This window comes from Motacilla alba, chromosome 7 (genome assembly GCF_015832195.1).
Source record: "Motacilla alba alba isolate MOTALB_02 chromosome 7, Motacilla_alba_V1.0_pri, whole genome shotgun sequence".
In the NCBI taxonomy this organism is placed as follows: Eukaryota; Metazoa; Chordata; class Aves; order Passeriformes; family Motacillidae; genus Motacilla; species Motacilla alba.
Window position 1 is genome coordinate 33,181,058 of NC_052022.1, and position 18,609 is coordinate 33,199,666.

General features: G+C 35.9%; 1 protein-coding gene across 4 annotated transcripts in view; it reads left to right on the forward strand.

Annotated features, from left to right (window-relative positions):
- NCKAP1 (NCK associated protein 1) overlaps positions 1-18,609 on the forward strand; it is a 57,458-nt gene that overhangs the window by 13,247 nt on the left and 25,602 nt on the right. For 2 of the 4 annotated variants that reach the window (XM_038141893.1, XM_038141895.1), the window contains 13 exons: positions 8,564-8,650; positions 8,851-8,907; positions 9,911-10,053; positions 10,140-10,230; positions 12,270-12,407; positions 13,096-13,144; positions 13,627-13,783; positions 14,373-14,429; positions 14,950-15,046; positions 15,274-15,380; positions 16,435-16,567; positions 17,857-17,938; positions 18,346-18,404. In XM_038141893.1, coding sequence (XP_037997821.1) covers positions 8,564-8,650; positions 8,851-8,907; positions 9,911-10,053; positions 10,140-10,230; positions 12,270-12,407; positions 13,096-13,144; positions 13,627-13,783; positions 14,373-14,429; positions 14,950-15,046; positions 15,274-15,380; positions 16,435-16,567; positions 17,857-17,938; positions 18,346-18,404 — 1,257 coding nt within the window. Of the gene's footprint in view, positions 1-8,557; positions 8,651-8,850; positions 8,908-9,910; positions 10,054-10,139; positions 10,231-12,269; positions 12,408-13,095; positions 13,145-13,626; positions 13,784-14,372; positions 14,430-14,949; positions 15,047-15,273; positions 15,381-16,434; positions 16,568-17,856; positions 17,939-18,345; positions 18,405-18,609 lie in introns of all 4 variants that reach the window. The other 2 variants (XM_038141894.1, XM_038141891.1) reach the window with 1 other exon arrangement.

Genomic DNA, 18,609 nt, shown 5'->3' on the forward strand with positions numbered 1-18,609 from the left:
CTTTATCAAATTAATGTAAAAATAGTAAATCTGTTAAACCACGTTTGGTAAATGCTTCCGTATTCTGTAAGCTTGGGTGGCAGATGAACTATTAAAAGATAATGTACATTGAATTTACTTACTGCAGCTGCATGTATGCTTTATATGTCTTCCAGTTGCTGATTATGAATTTGGAGCTTAACTAATGATAGATATTTAATGATTTGTTGCTGTGAAGTTTATGGAAAGAGATCAAAGAAAACTTGCTTTATTTTGACAATCACAGTTTCTAAAATAGGACACAGTCATAATGATTTGTCATTGCTGTGTGTTTATTTACTATGAGCCAGCCAGGCCTGTGTTTATTAAACAGAGTTGACAAAAGCCTACCCTCCTTATGGATGAGCACTCTTTAAAGTAGAATTTTGAGCTCTAGCAATAGGCAGCTGGGGTGTCTGTCCTGCAGTCAGAGCTGATGGCATTTCATTTAGTTGTTTTCAGATGTTTCCCATAGAGTGTTATAACTCCCAAAAAAAGAAAAGGGTGATCAGAGATTTAAAAGGGCAAGAAGCAAATTGGAACAGAGACACACTGGTTAAAGAAATATCACTAAGGATTACTGCAGTGGAAATAGCTAAGAAACCATAAGTTGTGTTTCCTCGTTGGAGTGAAAATTCCAGGACACCCTTTCAGGAAGGGTTTTGGATTTTGTATGTTGGAGTGCAGCAGTTGCCACTGCCGAGCACTGTGTACCTTTGCTTTCAACATGTCAGTAGGTGATGATGCTGAACAAGCTTGCATTGCTTTAGAGAATAGCTAGTGCCAGTTTTTTGGTTTTTTTTTTTGGACCTATTTTAGTTGTTTTTTCTCAGGTATTGTCATCTACAGTGTTTTATGTCTTAGAAATGAGCAACACATTTGAGGAGTATGAGCATTGATTGATTGAAGAGTGTTGCTGTAATCAGAATTTTCAATCTGTTGAAACAAATAATTCTGTTATATTTGCTATTGGTATCTTTTACATCTTTATCCATGGAAAACCAAGTTCCTGGTTTGTTCCTCCTTCAGTGTTTGATGTGCTGAGTCATCAGAGCAATGTCTGACAGTTGCTGGTTTTCAGTGTTGTCCTGAGAGTGAAAGATTGTGCACTATTCAAACAGGGAAGTGGCTGATGAATCCTCGCTGATGAGGCTGGAAAATTAAATTGAGTAGTTCATTTTCCATAGGATTAATTATAGAGAACTCTGCACCTTATCAGTTCATAACTCTCTCTCCCATTGTTCAAGGGCAGTCCCTGTGATGTCTTACACCTGCCCTTTCTTTTCCAATAACCATTGTGCATCACATAATCTTGAAATTGTGCAGTTTGAAGAGCAGGCTCTTAAACTGTTAATGAAGTAGGCCACCAGGGTAGTATTGCTGCACACTGTATGAAATAACCTGCACAGGAAGAAATAAGCAAAAATATAATACAAACAAAAATTTGAAGGGTTCAGAAAGTGAGAAACAAACAAGATAGATAGATAGAGTCCTGTTTGAAAGGAAAGTTTCTTCTGTGTTTGGGGGAGCTTAACTATTTATAATTATTTTAAATTGACTAAAGCTTTGTTTTGAAAAAGCCTTCTAAGCTGCAGATGGCTTCCAAGAACTTTTTAGCACCGTTGTTCTTGGTCAGGTCTGTGATCTGATTGTTCTTGTGCTTGTATTGACTCAGAGTAGCATTTATTGTTATTGAATTTCCTGGCCTAGCTTCAGAAGGAAAGTTCCAAAGTGAGGGATGCAGAAGCAGCCTGATTTTTCTGATGGCTATTTAGACTTCATCCTCTTATAAGGAGGTACATGTGAGGTTCTTGTCACAGACAAATTGAAAGAGACCATACTGAACTAAAAAAACTGTTGTGGGACCTAAAAGTTGCTCTGTTCTCAGTCAATGCTAATACTTAATACCTTTTAAAACCCGAATAAAATACTTCACAATGGTGAACTGGAGATGCAGAGAGAAAGGACAGAAATTTTTTTTAGCTTGTAAGTAGGATTTGATAAATCTGCTGCCTGTGCAGGTAAAGCTCTATGTCTTTGTGTGATGAAGTTGTAGCCCCCCCTTCTGCTTTGCCAAGCACCACATGGAACAAGTAGTGAGAATATCTGTCTTCTTTCTTGAACATAGCTTTTTCTTGGCTTGTTCCTCAGCAATTTCCTTGTAGACAAACTTATTTTTTACATGTCTCTTGGAAAAATGTATGTTCAGTCATTGCTTAGCACAAAGCAGCCCAGTGAAGCATCACTTTGAAGTTTCTAAGTGTATGGTTAGTGAGGGAAAGATGAGTTTTTCCAGATAATGCTAGTCTTCATCACTTAGTAGGTATGAATAATACTGAGAACATATCAGCACCATTTGTGTTTTGTATTGGCTGATTTTCTACTGTATTGTGTCTGTGGGGACTGGAAATAAGATCACTTGGGAGCAGAGGACAAGCAGTGTGAGCATTTCCAGTCTCCCTGGGTTAGGATCTATAGTTTTGAATTAGTTCACTTTATTTTTTGAATTTTTGCCTTTTTCCTTTTAGATCCCAGTGTGTGTTTGGTTTGCCTCCTGTGTTTTTCACAGTTTCACTTCACAGCAAGCTGGTTCTAAAGCAAATTAGATGGGTGTGGGAGAGGTGGTGTGGGCACAGAGTGTCTGAACCTCCTTGGCTAAAGCTTATTAGAAGTCATTAATGCATGCTTTTATTAAATGCTTTCTTCTGTTAAAAAACCTAAACCCCATACTTTATAACCAGTCTTGATTTTTAATTTGTGATAGGTGCTTCCAGTATTAGTCTTTTTCAGAACACTTAATACAAATAATAACCTGATTTTCAAAGTTTTTTGGCCCTGCAACTGCTACAGGTCACCAAGGTTTGCTTGTTTCTAATGAAGCATTTAGTGCTGTAATTTTCATAGCACTAGTTAAGATAATTTAGAAACTGTCATCTCTGGAAAAGTAACTTTGGGGTCTCAGCTCTGCTGCCCTCATGTATTGGGTAATCCCTTTTCACTTGTAATTTGTTTTTGAGGAAATTATATGGTTATTAAAGCTATCACAGCTGTTTTCTTAATTCTGACTTAAATTATCCCCATATTCAGTAAATGGTAATATTTTTCTCCGCCTTTCTGGGGTGTTAGATCTCTTGCATGGGAGACTTGACTTTGCAGATAAATTCCAGCTTGCTTAAGGGAAAAAACCCCAACTCCCCAAATTCCACCATAAAACTTAAGTGGCCTTTTCCATAAAGATTAAAACCTTTTCTAGGTAAGGGGGTGCCATGCACAGCTGCTTTTTCACCTCTGCTCTTGCTCAGGAAGCTGGTAGTGGTAAAGTGATAAATTTTCCAGAAGTCACTGAGGCAGCAGTTTAGTTATGGATGTTCCCCCTGCATGAGTGAAGTCAGATGATGAGCAATTATTCTCTGTTCATCTTTGTATGAACAGTTAAGATGTCCTATGCTTGAGAATAGAATATATTAATGATAGTTTTTCCTCACAGGAAAATGCAAAATATCTACAAATAATAAAATTTAATCTATGCTTTTACTAAAAAGTAATTTCAAAACTGTAACTGTTCAGGTAATACCTTGCTCTGGTACTACCACATTTACTGTGCTGGTTTTGTATGCAGTAGTGTGTTTCATGTCCTCAGTTGTTACAGATGTAAGACTGACTTAAAATGGAGTATCCTATATAACAGAATATAGTAGATAAAGTTTTTCAGTCTAACAGTTGTTTGTGAGTGAGCATTTTTTTCTTAGCAGTTCTAAGACGTCCTGTGAAATACTGAAATCTCTTCAAAATGTTTCACCAAACAGAATTCTTGTAATGTAACATATTTTTTCAAAATAGTAAGTGCTGTCAGCTACAAAGTTTATTTTCTTGGTTTGACCTTCGACTGGGCCTGAATTAGAGATAGAATAACATCCAAATAGTGTATTTTTTAATCATTATTTGTAATAAATCACTGTAGAACACTGCTGTAAGTCATGTAAATACATACAAGTCACTTGCCAAGGTGAATCAATTTTGCTTGCTCGTTGCTTCATAGTGTCTGCAATACCTGCAGAGGAGTGAATGTGTCTTACACTTTACCCTCTCCTTCATCCACTAAAACTCTCTTTGCTTTAATGGTTGACAATTTAAGAGCTTGGCCCTTAAAAATCAAGAAAATAAGCAAAAAAAAAACCCCACTGAGATGGCATTCAAAAAATTGCATGAATTGTAAAAATATTGCAAAAATTGTAAATGAAGGTGAGAGAATGGGGAAACTGTTTCTTACAGCTGAGAGGTAGATCAGTTTTTAAAGAGAAGCCTCCCTGCTTCAGTTATCTGCCCTTATTAATTCCCTGGGAATGGTAACAGTTATGGAGCATCACAGGTGGCTATTTCCTTTTCAAAACAGTTAACTTAGTGCTAGAAACTTGAAAACAAACTAAAATAGATCTTGTGGTAGACCTATATTAGTTAGTAAACATGTTAAATATTCTATTTTATCTTTTTATATGCAGCATGGTACTTCAGAAACTACTTTTAATTGGAAATAAGAAAACCAAGGACACATCCATCATTCTAGAGTTAATTTACAGAATTTAAAACTATGGGTTTTTTTCATTTTATTAGATGCTTCTGTCTTTCCCTGCTGTTCTGCTGTGGATTTTGTAGACACAGAACTTTGTTCAAATTAATTGAGTTTTTCAAATGTTCATCTAAAGATTTTATAGGTGATAAGCATAGTGAGTATAACAAATGACAGTAAGAATACTGGCAGTGATGATTTAGCTCTCTCTCCAGAAATCTAACAGTCAGAATTTATAATACTGCTTTTTGGGGCTTATATTCCAGCTGGTAAGATTGAGTTGATGGTATTTTTGCTGAGGACATGGTAATATCTGTGGTGTTGTATTGTAGAAAAAAAAATTACAAGTGTTTAATGATCAGACTTGCAGGAAAAATATCATACTGGTGTGAGAAGCAGAAAATTTGCCTTCCTACTGTCTATTTCCAGATCATGAAATAAGACATTTATTCACATACTGCTGCTACCAGTCAAATAAACATAATAAAAAATTGCAGGACTAGGGGTACCCTTTGTTTTTACACACATAAGACTCTCTGAACAACCTCTTCTAGTTGTCTCCTATTTTTTGTGAGCCATTGTATTAAATTGGTATTTATTCACATGATTAGTACACCAGGCTTGTATATTTCCTCCCTTGTCTGAGCCATTCATATAAGCCTTAAGTGAGTCTGTCTTGCATTTTTCAATTTTTTTTCTTCTGGTAATGTACTTTCTCTGACATAATTGACTATGTAAGGATCTTTGGGATTTAATATAAAGAAGGAAAAGCCCAAGTTAAAGATCAGTTCCTTCTCCTGTTGGTTACTATATTCACAAAGCGTTAGCTTCACTCTTTCTTATTTATAAACAATATTCAAACATGATCAGAGAGCTGGTGTTTTGTTAATAGACAAAAGAAATAGTCTCAGATTAATTATTTGAGAGGTTTTTTTTGATCTTGCTGTATTATGCTGGAATTTCTACAGATTTTCATAGGTCTTAACTCTAATTCACATCATTCAACGAAAATACTTTTGGTATAATTTGTCCTTCAAATTTCCTAAGAATTAATAAACCACTTTGAGTCTACAAGGCAGCCAGCTATAGTAAAAATAATCTTTTGATGTTTAAAGAGTTATTTCTTCAGTTTATCCTATTTTAGGATATACCTAATTTTGTTAGTTATTGGAAACTTTCAATAATGAATCGCAGGCTAAGGAAAAAAAGCCTCAAACTAAATACAAATCAATATAGCACCAGCAACTTCTAAACAGATGTTAGAAAATTAGTAATGGAAAGTTTTAATGCTGTGGTTGTGCAAAGAGTTACACCCACATTCTTGAATGATAAAAAAAGCAAATAAACATCCAAGACATTGCATGCTTGTAAGCTGTTCTTCTAAACATCACTGATCAGGCTGTGCTCTATAAATTGAACTATTTGCCCTGTACTGATACAACATTTAGTTTATATATATGTTTTTGTACTAGTATTTTAAATAAAAGTTTACTGACCTCTTTGACACTCAGCATTCAAAGAATGATATCTCACTCTCTAGGAAAGTTTTAGCATCACTTATGTGTAAATATTTCTGGGAATATAAGTAACAAGGTAAGAGAATGCACAGCAGTGATTCCATAATCCTTAGCTGAGTGTGGCAAATACCTCCCTGTACTCTGTACAGCTTCACAGAATTTCTGAAAATTTACTGCTTCTTTTGAGATCCTAGTTCCAGTACCATCTCCCTTTTTGCCATATCTCCCCATTTCATGTGCTGTGGCTTGAAATTGAATGTCCTGCAGGAGTGGCCATTCAGTTGGTATTTGTTATACCAAAAATAGGTGTACAGCAACCTATAATTTTGAGTCTCCTTTAGCATTGCAGCTTGCTTACTATGATTTAGGATTGCAGTGGGAAAATGCTGTTAAGGGGGTGTGCAGTGGTAGTGAGTTCTGGTTTTGTTTTTTCTCTGCACTAGAAATAATCTTACTTGTGGATCACACCCTGTCATCTCTTCCTGAAAATTCTTGAAAGGACTTCTCAGATTCATCTGGGTCACACTTGTATTAGCTGCACAGCAAAAAACTCTATTTCTGCGTAGTCTTCTGCAAACTCAAGAAATGCTTGAAGTGCTAGGGCCAGGGTGCAAAATGAAAACAAATGCATCTAAGTAAATTTTCATTGTGTAAGATGAAGCAGTTTACTGATGAAGCAGTCCTGAAAGTACAAAGCAGATTTTCCTCTGGAGTGGCTCCTAGTGTAGGCACAAGCCGGTCTGAAGGTGTGCTGGAGCTCTGGAGTCTGTGTGATGCTGCTGCATGCTTCATTTCCTGAGCTCGAGGAAGTTGAAGTTAAAGCTGGATATTGGAAAAGCTACAGCTTTAATCCTCATGCTGAGGATCAAAATACAAGTCTTGGGATTTGAAAGCAGGTTTTTGTACAGCAGCAGATTAAATGGGAATAACCTTTTTCCTGGCGCATGAGATTTATCAGGACAAGTTACAAAATAAACACGTGTACTTGCACCTCTTTCAAATTAAGCCTCAGCTGATGCCTTTGTGAAAATGACTTAAATAATAGACAGGCATTCAAAGTCTTTGCCATGCTGTAAGAGTAGGCAAGAGTATTTTATAATGTAGCCATTCTGATTGGCTCATAACTGTCTATTCCTGTCTTCCTTGGCAATAATGAAAGTGTTATGGCTCAAGACTTCTAAAAAATATCATCATCACCTCTAAAAATTCAGAGGAGAGAAACAAAACTTATTTTACATGAGATACCTACTTGTGATCCAGGCAGTTTGTTTTATGAATTTAGAGGAATTTTGATGCTTTACATAAAACTGAGAATACAGAGCAAAGATTTATAAGAGAGAGTGAGCTGAAGAAGCATACTCAGTTCTGACCTCTCATGAAAATAAGATCAAGTCGAAGCAATTTTTTAAATCTGTCTTATAAGTCTTGTATAGTCCTATAATTGATTGCTCTTGCTGAGAAAAAGTATTTGACTTGCTCATCTTTAATTTAAAATCTTGCAGATTTTGGGGGGGCACTTTTTCCTATTGTTCCCATGCTTTAACTCATTTCAATTCCTGTATCGGGAAGGAGATGTAATTTGTAGCTGGACATTGCCAGTTAAATATTTGGATACTTGCAGTGCTGTGCGAGTGTCATACATAGATAAATGGAATTGCTGTTCACTAACAGCTGCTTTATTGTGTTCTTAATTGTCTAAGTAATCTATCTTGTTCCTTCAGAAAATCTTTTAGAATAAATAGTATTTCATTGTCTGTTTAAAATATATATAAAAATAAATCCATGTGAATTATTTTACCTTTGTATTCACGTTTGCCTCTTCCATTTTATCCACAAGTGTCTAATGCTAGTGTTTTGCTTCTTTTATGTTTCTTTATTTTGTTGCTTTTGTTTGAATGTATTATTGTGTTTATATGGAACTGGTCAAAGAACCGTTACTGTATTTTATGTTTGTATCTACATTTTATTTTGCATGCTTAACGTGGCTTTGCCTGGATATTCTTTTTGGTAAGTTCAGAATTTAAAAGCATAATGTTTTTCTGTAGTAAAGTTTGTAACCTGCCACCTTATTTTCTTCCACCTCAAGTAACATAATTATTTTGGTTTTGGCTACTGGTTTGTGCTCATGTACTGTTCTGCTTTTGCAAATTATACATATGTGGAAACATAACACTTCTCCTGACTACCATTTTCATCTCTAGCTGAGCTAAACAACATGACTCTGGTACTAATGTGTACTAATGTAACTTTTATCTTCAAAATGTAGTGGGCAGCTGTTAAAATGATCAGTGCTGAGAACTCTGTGTATTTGACACACAGAAATTCAGTTTTAGAAAACCATGTTACAGCTTCTTTGCATAGCCTGGTGGTTTCTCTGCGCTTCACAGGTATTACTTTGCAGCAGTCTTCTCAAGATCTTCTAAGAACAGTGTGCATGTTTATGTTTCTCTTTTAGCAACAGCTTGCTCAGCTCCAGAAAGAAAAATCAGAGATTTTGAAGAACCTGGCATTATACTACTTCACGTTCGTTGATGTTATGGAATTTAAGGTGAGGCATTACAAATGTGTAAGTTGTTCTGTCACATTAGGTTTCTGTAATTGAATTCATGAAATAACACTATATAGTGAAAAAGCTGAATTTGAAGCTCTGTTCTTCAAATTTAAAAAAAAATGAAGCTCCATCACTAATTGTAGTAATGTGATTTAATTATATCTTTTTAAACTAAAGTTATTCCTTTATCTTTCAAGGACCATGTCTGTGAGCTGCTAAACACTATTGATGTTTGCCAAGTCTTCTTTGATATTGTAAGTTTCTAAGTTTAAATTTTCAAAAATGTTTATATTCAGAGTCCTGTGGAGAGAAGCCCTTGTTTTTGTTAGTCCAAGAAACATCACATCTCCAGAGAAAGAAGAGAAATAAAAACAATGTAGGGTTCACATTTCTAACTTTTATATAGAGAGATAGACTTTTCTTAGTAGGGTTCTTATGGACAGAAGTAACAGTATTGTTACCAAACATAAAAATTTTTCAGTAATTTTTGATTTATTGCATCTGCAAGTTAATTCCTAGTCATCTGTATGCTTTTGCCTTGTGAGACTCAGCAGACAAGACTGTTACTGGTGTCCACCTAAGCTATGTGAGGAGGTCACTTTTGGGGTTGACTAAAGAAACTACAAAAGCATCTAAAAGTCTTATATTTAAAACAAAACCACCACCTCCCAAAAAAACCCCCAACAAAACCCAACAAGAAAAAACCAAAACAAAAATCACCACCAAACAATCATAGAAAAAAGCCCCAAAAGAAAACCTCTAACACCTTTTTAGGTTGGTTTCAACTTTCTTAATGTTCTTACTGTCACCTTGTTAGTTTTTGTCATTATTTTAAATTTGGCCAATTTAGATTCATAATATGAAAAAGGAACAGGTGTGTATTCTGTGGAATGATGTTACAAGGCCAGTAGGATATGTGCTAGTCTTTTAAATTTGGGTCTTATTAAAATACAGTACACAGGCATGGCACTGCTGACTGCTTAGTAAACAAGAAAAGTTTTCCTATCTGTCAGGTAATCTGTGACACTTAAGCCTGGAAGGATATATTTGGATGCTTTCATGGGTGCAAACAGTTCTGGGAAACTGAATGAATAAATTAAGATTATACAGTGTCACATGCCACCAGAACAAGAGCTTTGTTTAAAAGACAACCCATTGTATTTAAAAATGCTGGAAGTTGGTGGAAATGTAAGGAAAATTGTGTTATGCTTGTTTCTAAAAGTTTTTAAATAATAATTTACTGGTTTTCATTTCCAGACTGTAAACTTTGATTTAACAAAGAACTACCTAGATTTGATTATAACCTACACAACTCTAATGATACTGCTGTCCCGAATTGAAGAGAGGAAGGCTATCATTGGACTGTATAACTATGCCCATGAAATGACACATGGAGCAAGGTAAAAAATTGGTGGTATAAAAGATGTGTATGATGCTAATGATAGTAACAGCTACACCTCAGTGAATTGTTTGTTGTTGCTTTTAGTGACAGAGAATATCCACGCCTTGGCCAGATGATTGTGGATTATGAAAATCCTTTAAAGAAAATGATGGAGGAATTTGTACCTCACAGTAAAGTATGTAACTACTTTTCACAGGCATGCAGTAACCTTAACTGGGAGAAACAGAGATTAAAAGTAAATGTGCAAGAGTTTGTTTTGTTGAAAGCCATTTGGTATAAATTTTACCTGAGATTTCTGCTTACATTGAATGTCTAGGGCTGGGGATTGATACCCTATTAAAAAGCACAACCTGCAGAAATACAGGAATGATAAGACCCATTAGTAAGGTGCCATTTATTCACTAAGGATTATAAATTAATTAAAAATCAGTTGTGGATCATCTGAGAATAACTACTTCTGTGTTTTGTGTAGGCTTATAGCTTGAAATTACAGAGATTCACAATGCTTCTGTGAAGTTGGTTATTTTGCTCTGTTGCCATCCTAGATGTGATTTTCTGTTTTGTAAGCTAAGGGGCTTTGCTTTGGATTGTCCTTAAGCTGGGAATCCTGGAGATCACCACTGCCTCTTTGACAGTAGCTCCTGTGCTCAAAAGCTGACACTCTGCTGAGTTGCCTTCACTGAGCTAAAGGAGCTCAATTGCTTTAGTCCTTTCTGGGCAGATGTTTCCAAGTTTCTATTCTTACACAGTTGGTTGTGCTGCAGTTCCGTAATTTATCTATTTTTATGTATTTTCATGTAAGAATATCTTGGAAAAGTTACAGAAGCCTTGCCAAAGTCAAAGTATATCCTGTTTTTATCACTTCCCATTTGCTTACTAGATTTACTATTTTGTCAAAACAAACTAAATTTCTCTGATCAGGACTGACCAACTGCTATAAAGGCATTACTTTCTAGGTGCTTGCAAGTTAATTGCATAACAATTACAGCTTACTTTGGAATCTTTGGCAGTACCTTAAGTTGGATTCTAAGTTATTACCTATAGTTAAAGGTTTGGGTTTTTCTTTACCTATTTTGAAGTTTAGTACTGGTTGTGTTTTCCTTCTCTAGTTTCCTTTCTAGATTTTGCTCGATTTCCTTAAACTTTTCAGTATTGTCACTAGAAGTTCAGAGCTTTCCAGCTTCTTTCCTAAGTGCTCTGAAGTGAAATAGTTTCCAGTACTTCTAACTTGTCTGTAATCTTATTGGTGTTACGCTTTCCACGACTCTTGTCTTGTTAAGAATCACTTAGCTAATGATGTCATTTACAAGTGATCTTTGCTGCTGCATATTTTAGCAAAGATGCTTTATTTCTCAGTATTATCTTTGTTTATGCTGTTGTATTTAACAGTGGATCAGTCCTTCCCATTGACACACTTGTAAAGATGCCTTTCAGTCCGATTTTTGCTCTTGTGCTTATTCTGTGCTAGAAGCATAAATTGGGGTCAGGGATCTTTTCAGGTGCTGTACTACAGAAACATTCTTGGGCTGCATTCTTGTGGAACTGCACACTGAAGCTGTCATTCTGTGATCCCACTGCTTTGCAGCAAACCAGGCAGTTGTTTAGTCCTTTGCATCAGCTTCAGCAGGTGACTTTGGTTCTTTTGCTGTGTGACCTCCTCTGCTCTCACACTGCTCAAATGTGGCTCCCTGAGGCTTCATTCAAGCACCAGTATATAAAAAAGTCAGGGAAAATACTTAGGATACACTTTCCCAGATAAGCTTAATTTGCTACAAAGATATTCCTGCAGAGTATCTGCTCAAAAGAGTTATAGTTTGTTACCATGGGCAAAGATACTAAAGGAAGTGGCAGGGAAGGGAGCAACACAACAACTGGGATGCTTGAATAAGTAATGAACAACTTCCAGTTGGATGTGAGAGGGCTTTTGTGCCTTATTGGTTTTTTTTCCACATCTTCTGATTCTGAACTCCGATTTTTCTAACTCTAACTAAAATAATAGAAATCAAACTCTCTTGCTTCTTTGCGTCCTTCCTCTAGCCTGGAGTAGTCTTTTATATGTTAAATAAGCTAGACGCAATGGGGTTTAACCTTATGTTTAATTTCAAAACTGGTTCACTAAAATGTTTTGATGACTGTTAGTAATAATGCTGAGGAAACAGCTCAGCTGATGAAACAGTGCTGACCATTCAAACTAATCATTAGCCTGCTTTCTAGTCCCTTTCAGATGCTCTGATTTCACTCCAGATGGTCTATCCTCGACGAAATCTCTCAGCTGACCAGTGGAGAAACGCACAACTGCTGAGCCTCATCAGTGCCCCCAGCACAATGCTTAATCCCGCACAGTCTGACACAGTATGGTCTTTTAATTTACATCCTGTGGTAGAGTTAAGCGAGGTTTTTCTGTAAAATAGTTGTCTGTTGGATTACCTCTGTGTGACTTTTAATCAGAGAAGTAAATACGCTGATTAGAACAAGGTGAAAGCTTTCTCTCATTAAGTAAAGCTTCTGTCACATTAACTCGTGCCTTTGGCTTCAGTAATTTGTTGACCAGAAGATGAGGGGAATCAATGTTAACTTCTGCAGTTCTAAAGAGGAGGAATCCTGTGTATCTTCTCAGGTGTTTGTGAGACAGGAGACTGGAAATCAGAATGGGTCCTTCCTTTAAAATTTATGTTTGCACTTGCTGCCTCAGCTGTGATATGAATCGTTATCTTTCTGAAAAAAATTGAAGCTTTGATGGCTGTCAAGTTGTGACTAGTGTCCATCAAAAGCTTTCAATTCTTGAATATTGTTAAATACAGTGTTTATTGAAAATAAATATTTGTCAAAATTTGTTCAAGGTGTTGGAGGGTATGGAAGCTCACCTTATATTCTAACCCTCAGTTTCTGAAGTGCTGAAACACTGAATCACAGTTAGTGGTCAGTGGCCTTCTATGATCAGCATTTAAGGCTTTGTTTGTCCCTTTTTGCTAAGAAGTACTTATAACTGTGTGTTACAATATAACAGTTAGTGTGCTACAAATAACTGTTTTTTTAACAGATGCCATGTGAATACCTATCTCTGGATGCAATGGAAAAATGGATCATTTGTGAGTAAAATATTCTGAAACAGCTCGTGGTTGTATTAAAAAAATGGTTAACGTTTAAAAGACTACTTGCTTTCTGTACTGTACAACAGCTGTATTAATTACAGCTATTAATTACAATTAATAGCTTGATTAAATTTCATTTGTATTCACACGCAGTGAAGCTAGAATTTAGGATATGCTGCTAAATCATGCATGTGCACCAGTTTGTTCCGGACTTTGACTGGAAGTGAGGGCTTCAGTAATTTTGATCAAAGTAGCCAAGTAGTATCAGCATAAAGTAATTAATTCTACAGAATATTGCAAAAATACTTTCATTAGAAGTGGGGAGGGAGGTATTTTTTACATATTAGAAAATGTTATACATGAAAGAGTTTATAAATGATGTAGGCAAACTGTTTATGCAAAGTACCTAATCATTTCACTGTTCTCTTACTGTCTTTGTGCATCTGATTTGTGACATACATCAATGTGAACTTCTGAAGTTGGATTCATTTTGTGCCATGGAATCCTAAATAGTGATGCTACAGCATTGAATCTTTGGAAACTTGCACTTCAAAGCAGCTCTTGCTTGGCTCTGTTTCGAGACGAAGTGTTCCATATTCACAAAGCTGCAGAAGATTTGTTTGTAAACATAAGAGGGTAAGTTTTTGTTCTCCTTTCAGAATCTCTGCTAAAAACACCATGTTTCTTGAAGGACTGTTTCAAACAGATTACTTCTGTTTCGTATAAGTTCTGCTGAGGTACACGAACATTTTTGCTTGGTATCTTGACTGTTTCTTTAATGCATAAGCTTTAGGGGCCTGATTTCATAACCACCACACCTTTTCTTATCTCAGTTCTGAAAGCCTGGTGAATCAGTCTCTAAAATGGCAAGTCTCTAAGATTAATGATCTCACCCACAAATCTTGATTTACTGAAGGGAAATGATGTTATGAATGTGGGGCTTGCTTGAAAAATTGCATATTGCTGCCACTGTTTCTGCAGTACATTGTATGAAAACTCAGAAACAAAGTTGAGACCTCTAACAGCAAACACCAGGAGCATTGCAGTAGAAAGTATTTTTGGTTTGGGGATCTAGTTTTGGCATTTAGCTCTGCTCAGAAGCTGGTGTACGTTTTCTGCTGTATCCTGCTTGCTATAACATTGTAGCTCCTCCCAAGTCCCACTCAGCTCTTTCTAAAATGTGCTACTGATTCTTACACCACATCTGATTGCTTTTTACTTGCAGCTACAACAAGCGTATTAATGATATCAGAGAGTGCAAAGAAGCTGCTGTTTCACATGCGTAAGTGTCTTAAGAAGTTTTTCTGACAGATTTTAGGATTGGTTTTCTTAAAATTATAAAGATTGTCCAAGCAGAATTTGTCAAATGCAGAATTAGTCATGCATTTTCAAATGAATAATTTACTGATTGTTCTTTTAAATCTGGATTTGCTTACTGTCATTACTGATTTAACTTCCCATGTTCTGGATTTTTTCAAATTATCAGGATGGAAGCATTTAGTTTATTCATGAGTTATGTTTTTTTCTGATTACCAAAGGTGAATGCAGATGAAACAGAAATGTTTTCATGTAGTCAAATTCACATCACAGGGTGGGCAGAGAACTTGGGGTTTAAGTTTATTGATGCTTCAAGAATATATTGTGTTGGTGATGAGGATGCCAATTTTTTGAACCACATTCTTCAAAATTCTGAACTTTTGAAGTTGGTATAATATAATCTGCCTGTGCTTGGTCTGAAATGCTCTTGAAAATCAAATACTCTGTGTCTAGCATAGTGTATAATGTATGTTCTTTTGATGCAGTGGTTCAATGCATAGAGAGAGACGCAAGTTTTTACGTTCTGCACTCAAAGAACTAGCCACTGTCCTGTCTGACCAGCCAGGCCTCTTGGGTCCCAAGGTAATGACAGCTTTTATGGTTTGCATTTGTGCAACAACCAGTGTGTTTCTCAATGGTAAACCCAATATTTCTTTTCTTTGTGGGGAAAAAACTCCTCGCTTCACTCCAAGAAAACCTACTTAGTTTTTTAAGTTCTTGGGTTTTGGAGACTAGTTGCCTCTTGAGTGTACAAACTATTCAGCTGTTGAGTTGTATTGATAAGCTTGTGAAAAATTTTTGTTTTTCAGGCACTTTTTGTATTTATGGCATTATCCTTTGCTCGTGATGAAATTATTTGGCTTCTTCGTCATGCAGATAATATGCCAAAGAAGAGTGCAGATGATTTCATAGATAAGTATGTTCATTTTATAGATAAGTATGTTCATTTTTAATGCAATACCTTCAATATAGAATTTCATGGACAAAATAAATTTGAAGGCAGTGGAATCTCAGAAAAGGTTGGCTATATGGAGCAGCTGGGAATGTTCAGACAAGTTTTACTTGGGAATATTAAGTGTCCCACCAAAAGAGAAAACTAGAAATACTGTTCTAGAAATTGGAGCACATCAGTGAAAATGAGTTTATAAAATAAAAAATACTTTATTTAAGTTTTGGGTTTTTACTTTGAAGAGGCAAAAATAATGTTTTTTCACGTGTCTTCACTGATTTTGCATTGATCAAATTGATGAAGAAGGCAAGAAAACTTTCAAAAAAACTTTATTTGTTGATTTGTAGATTCTCTTGTAGCAAAACTGTGTTTTTTATCAGCTAAGCTTTAGTTATGTAATACAGCTTTAGTGTCACCATAAACAGATGGTAAAAATGAGAAATATGATGACAAGATCTTACAAGTGTGGATAGGCAGAAGACTTCTCAAGATTATTGGAAACAAGGTTGAACTGAAAGACTGCAGGATTTTAAACAAGTGACAATCACAAGGCCATTTATAGAGCTGGAGTGGGAAAATCTTGGATTCTCTCCACTGGATTTAGGTGCTAAGGAAAGATGGAGGTTCCAGAGCCTTTCTGAAACAACCTGTGCAAGTATTTCACCATCCTCATGGCTTGGGGAAAAAAAAACAAACAGAAAAGCAGTTATTAAACTTGTATTTTCCAGGTTTAACCGCTTTTTGAGAAAAATGTTTTTTCAAATTGAGCTGTACAGAAGGGCTTCTTATTCAGAAAAAAACTGAATAGTTATACAAACCCTTAAGGATTACTATGGTGATATCCTGCTTACTTCAGTCCTGCTGACAGGATTTGACCTTGCAGAGAAAATTACCTATGTAAGCTCCTTTTACTATTGATAATTGTTTTAAAAGCAAGGTATAGGAGGAAATTCCCATGATAGAAACTTGTTTTTAATATCTTGAGTGACATTTCTAAGCTTTTCCTTGTTTCTTTGTCTAGGCACATAGCTGAGCTGATATTCTACATGGAGGAGCTCAGGGCACACGTGCGGAAATACGGACCAGTGATGCAGAGATACTATGTACAGTATCTCTCTGGCTTCGATGCAGTGGTCTTAAATGAGCTGGTGCAGGTATGGCAGCATCATGGTTCTGCCTTCTCAAATGCAAATTGTAACAAGGGCTTTTTGTCCAAAATGACATCATAAAATGCATCCCAGTTTGTGGATTTTGGTGAACGCTACGGAGTAACACAAATTAACTTTCTGTTTAATTCTGGGATTTAGAGTTGTACTTGTGGTTTTTATATAGAATCACAGAATATCCAGAGTTGGAAGGGATCCACAAAGCTGATCAAAGTCCAACTCCTGGCCCTGCAAAGGACACCCCAGCAATCCCAACCAGTGCCTGAAAGCATTGCCCAATTGCTCCTTGAGCTCTGGCAGCCTCAGGGCCATGACCCAAGCCCTGGGGATCCTCCTCAGTGCCAAGCACTCTCTGAAGGAGGAACCTTTTCCTGATATTTTCCTTTCCTTTTCCTAATATCCAACCTAACCCTCCCCTGACACAGCTTCAGACCATTAAAAGTAGTAGGAATTTATATACTTCAGTATTCATATATTAATATTATGAAGCACTGTTATGTTTAGAGACTGTGGAACAGGTACTGTCACTGAAGGAGTGTAGAAACCTTTTCTTATTTAGCCCAACCAAGAAAGGATAAACTTTCTGAAGTGCTTTGGTTTTATTCCCTGGTGACTCCACTAGATGGAGCCCAAGCTGAAACGAGGGGAAAAATGGACTTGAATTTTAGTTGGCATTAATTCATAACAGCTGTCAAGCACCAGATTAGACAAGTGATTGAGTGGTAATTTGAATTTTTTCAGCCTTTAGGATTCAATGTCAGTTATTGCTGGAATTATGAGGAACTTCTGCATTGCAATACTTAACAGAGGTGTCGTCCTATTTAGTAAAATTAAAAAGATTTATGTTGCATTTTGTAAAATTTGAATGTTTAGTGAAATAAATTTGAATTTTTAATTTAAAAAAAAATTTGAGAGAGGGATTTTTTGGAGGCAAATTGATGCTGATGTGGGATCCATTATATCCTCCCATAACCAGGCTTTCATTGCAGACAGGATAGAAAATGTAGTATTGCTACATTTACTGACAGATGTTCCCTTTTTGAGCTGGTTTTGGTTTGGAAGCAGTCTTTTCTAGGTATTTGTCATCAGCCAGTGAATTAAAAAGTGAAAACTATCAAATAGCACTATTTGAAATATACTATTGATTAAGTAACCTCTTGTAGGTTTTTGGACATTCCAGAGTATAGCTGATAAATGGGGCATGGATATTGACATTGTATCACAAACCAAGTTTCAAGTGATAATAATAATAATAATAGCAGTAACATTTCTTTTAGAATCTTTCAGTGTGCCCAGAGGATGAATCAATCATCATGTCCTCTTTTGTAAACACAATGACTTCACTAAGTGTGAAACAAGGTAAGTTTAAATGATCTTGGAACGTTGTCAACAGACTGGCAGATTCTTCTGAAAAGTTTCATTATTTTTGTTTCATGTAATCAGTAGAAGGAGATAAATTGCATTTGTTCCCTTGTTTCTCTTTCATTTTTGTACCTGCTTCTTGTGGTGTGTCCCTTTTCCAAAGGATGCTATTGGGTAGTAATCCTGCCTTTTAATACAGAAAACATATTACACATATTTTCATCTAGATATTTTAATTCCTTTTACTGCATCTCTACTGGATCAAAATTCTTGGGTAAAAACATGAGGTTCATTACGCAAATAATTCTTTGGTACTTTGGGTTTTTTAGAAGGTCTGATATAGTATACCTGAATTTGTTACTGTTTTCTAAGGATTTTCTGTTCTATATTTTTCCCTGATGCAGTTGAAGATGGAGAGGTATTTGACTTCAGAGGAATGAGATTAGACTGGTTTAGATTGCAGGTAAGAATTGGTCAATATGCGTGATGTTTCACTAACTTAAAACCAAAATATTTCATAGATTACTACTGTTCTAGATTACTCTCACACTGCAAGCGGGCAACAGGCTATCTAAAAACAGCCTACTCTTAAAATCAAACAAATACTTCAACAGATAATTTGCTATGTTTTGATATAACTTTGTCTGCTTTGGGTACTTTTTGCACAT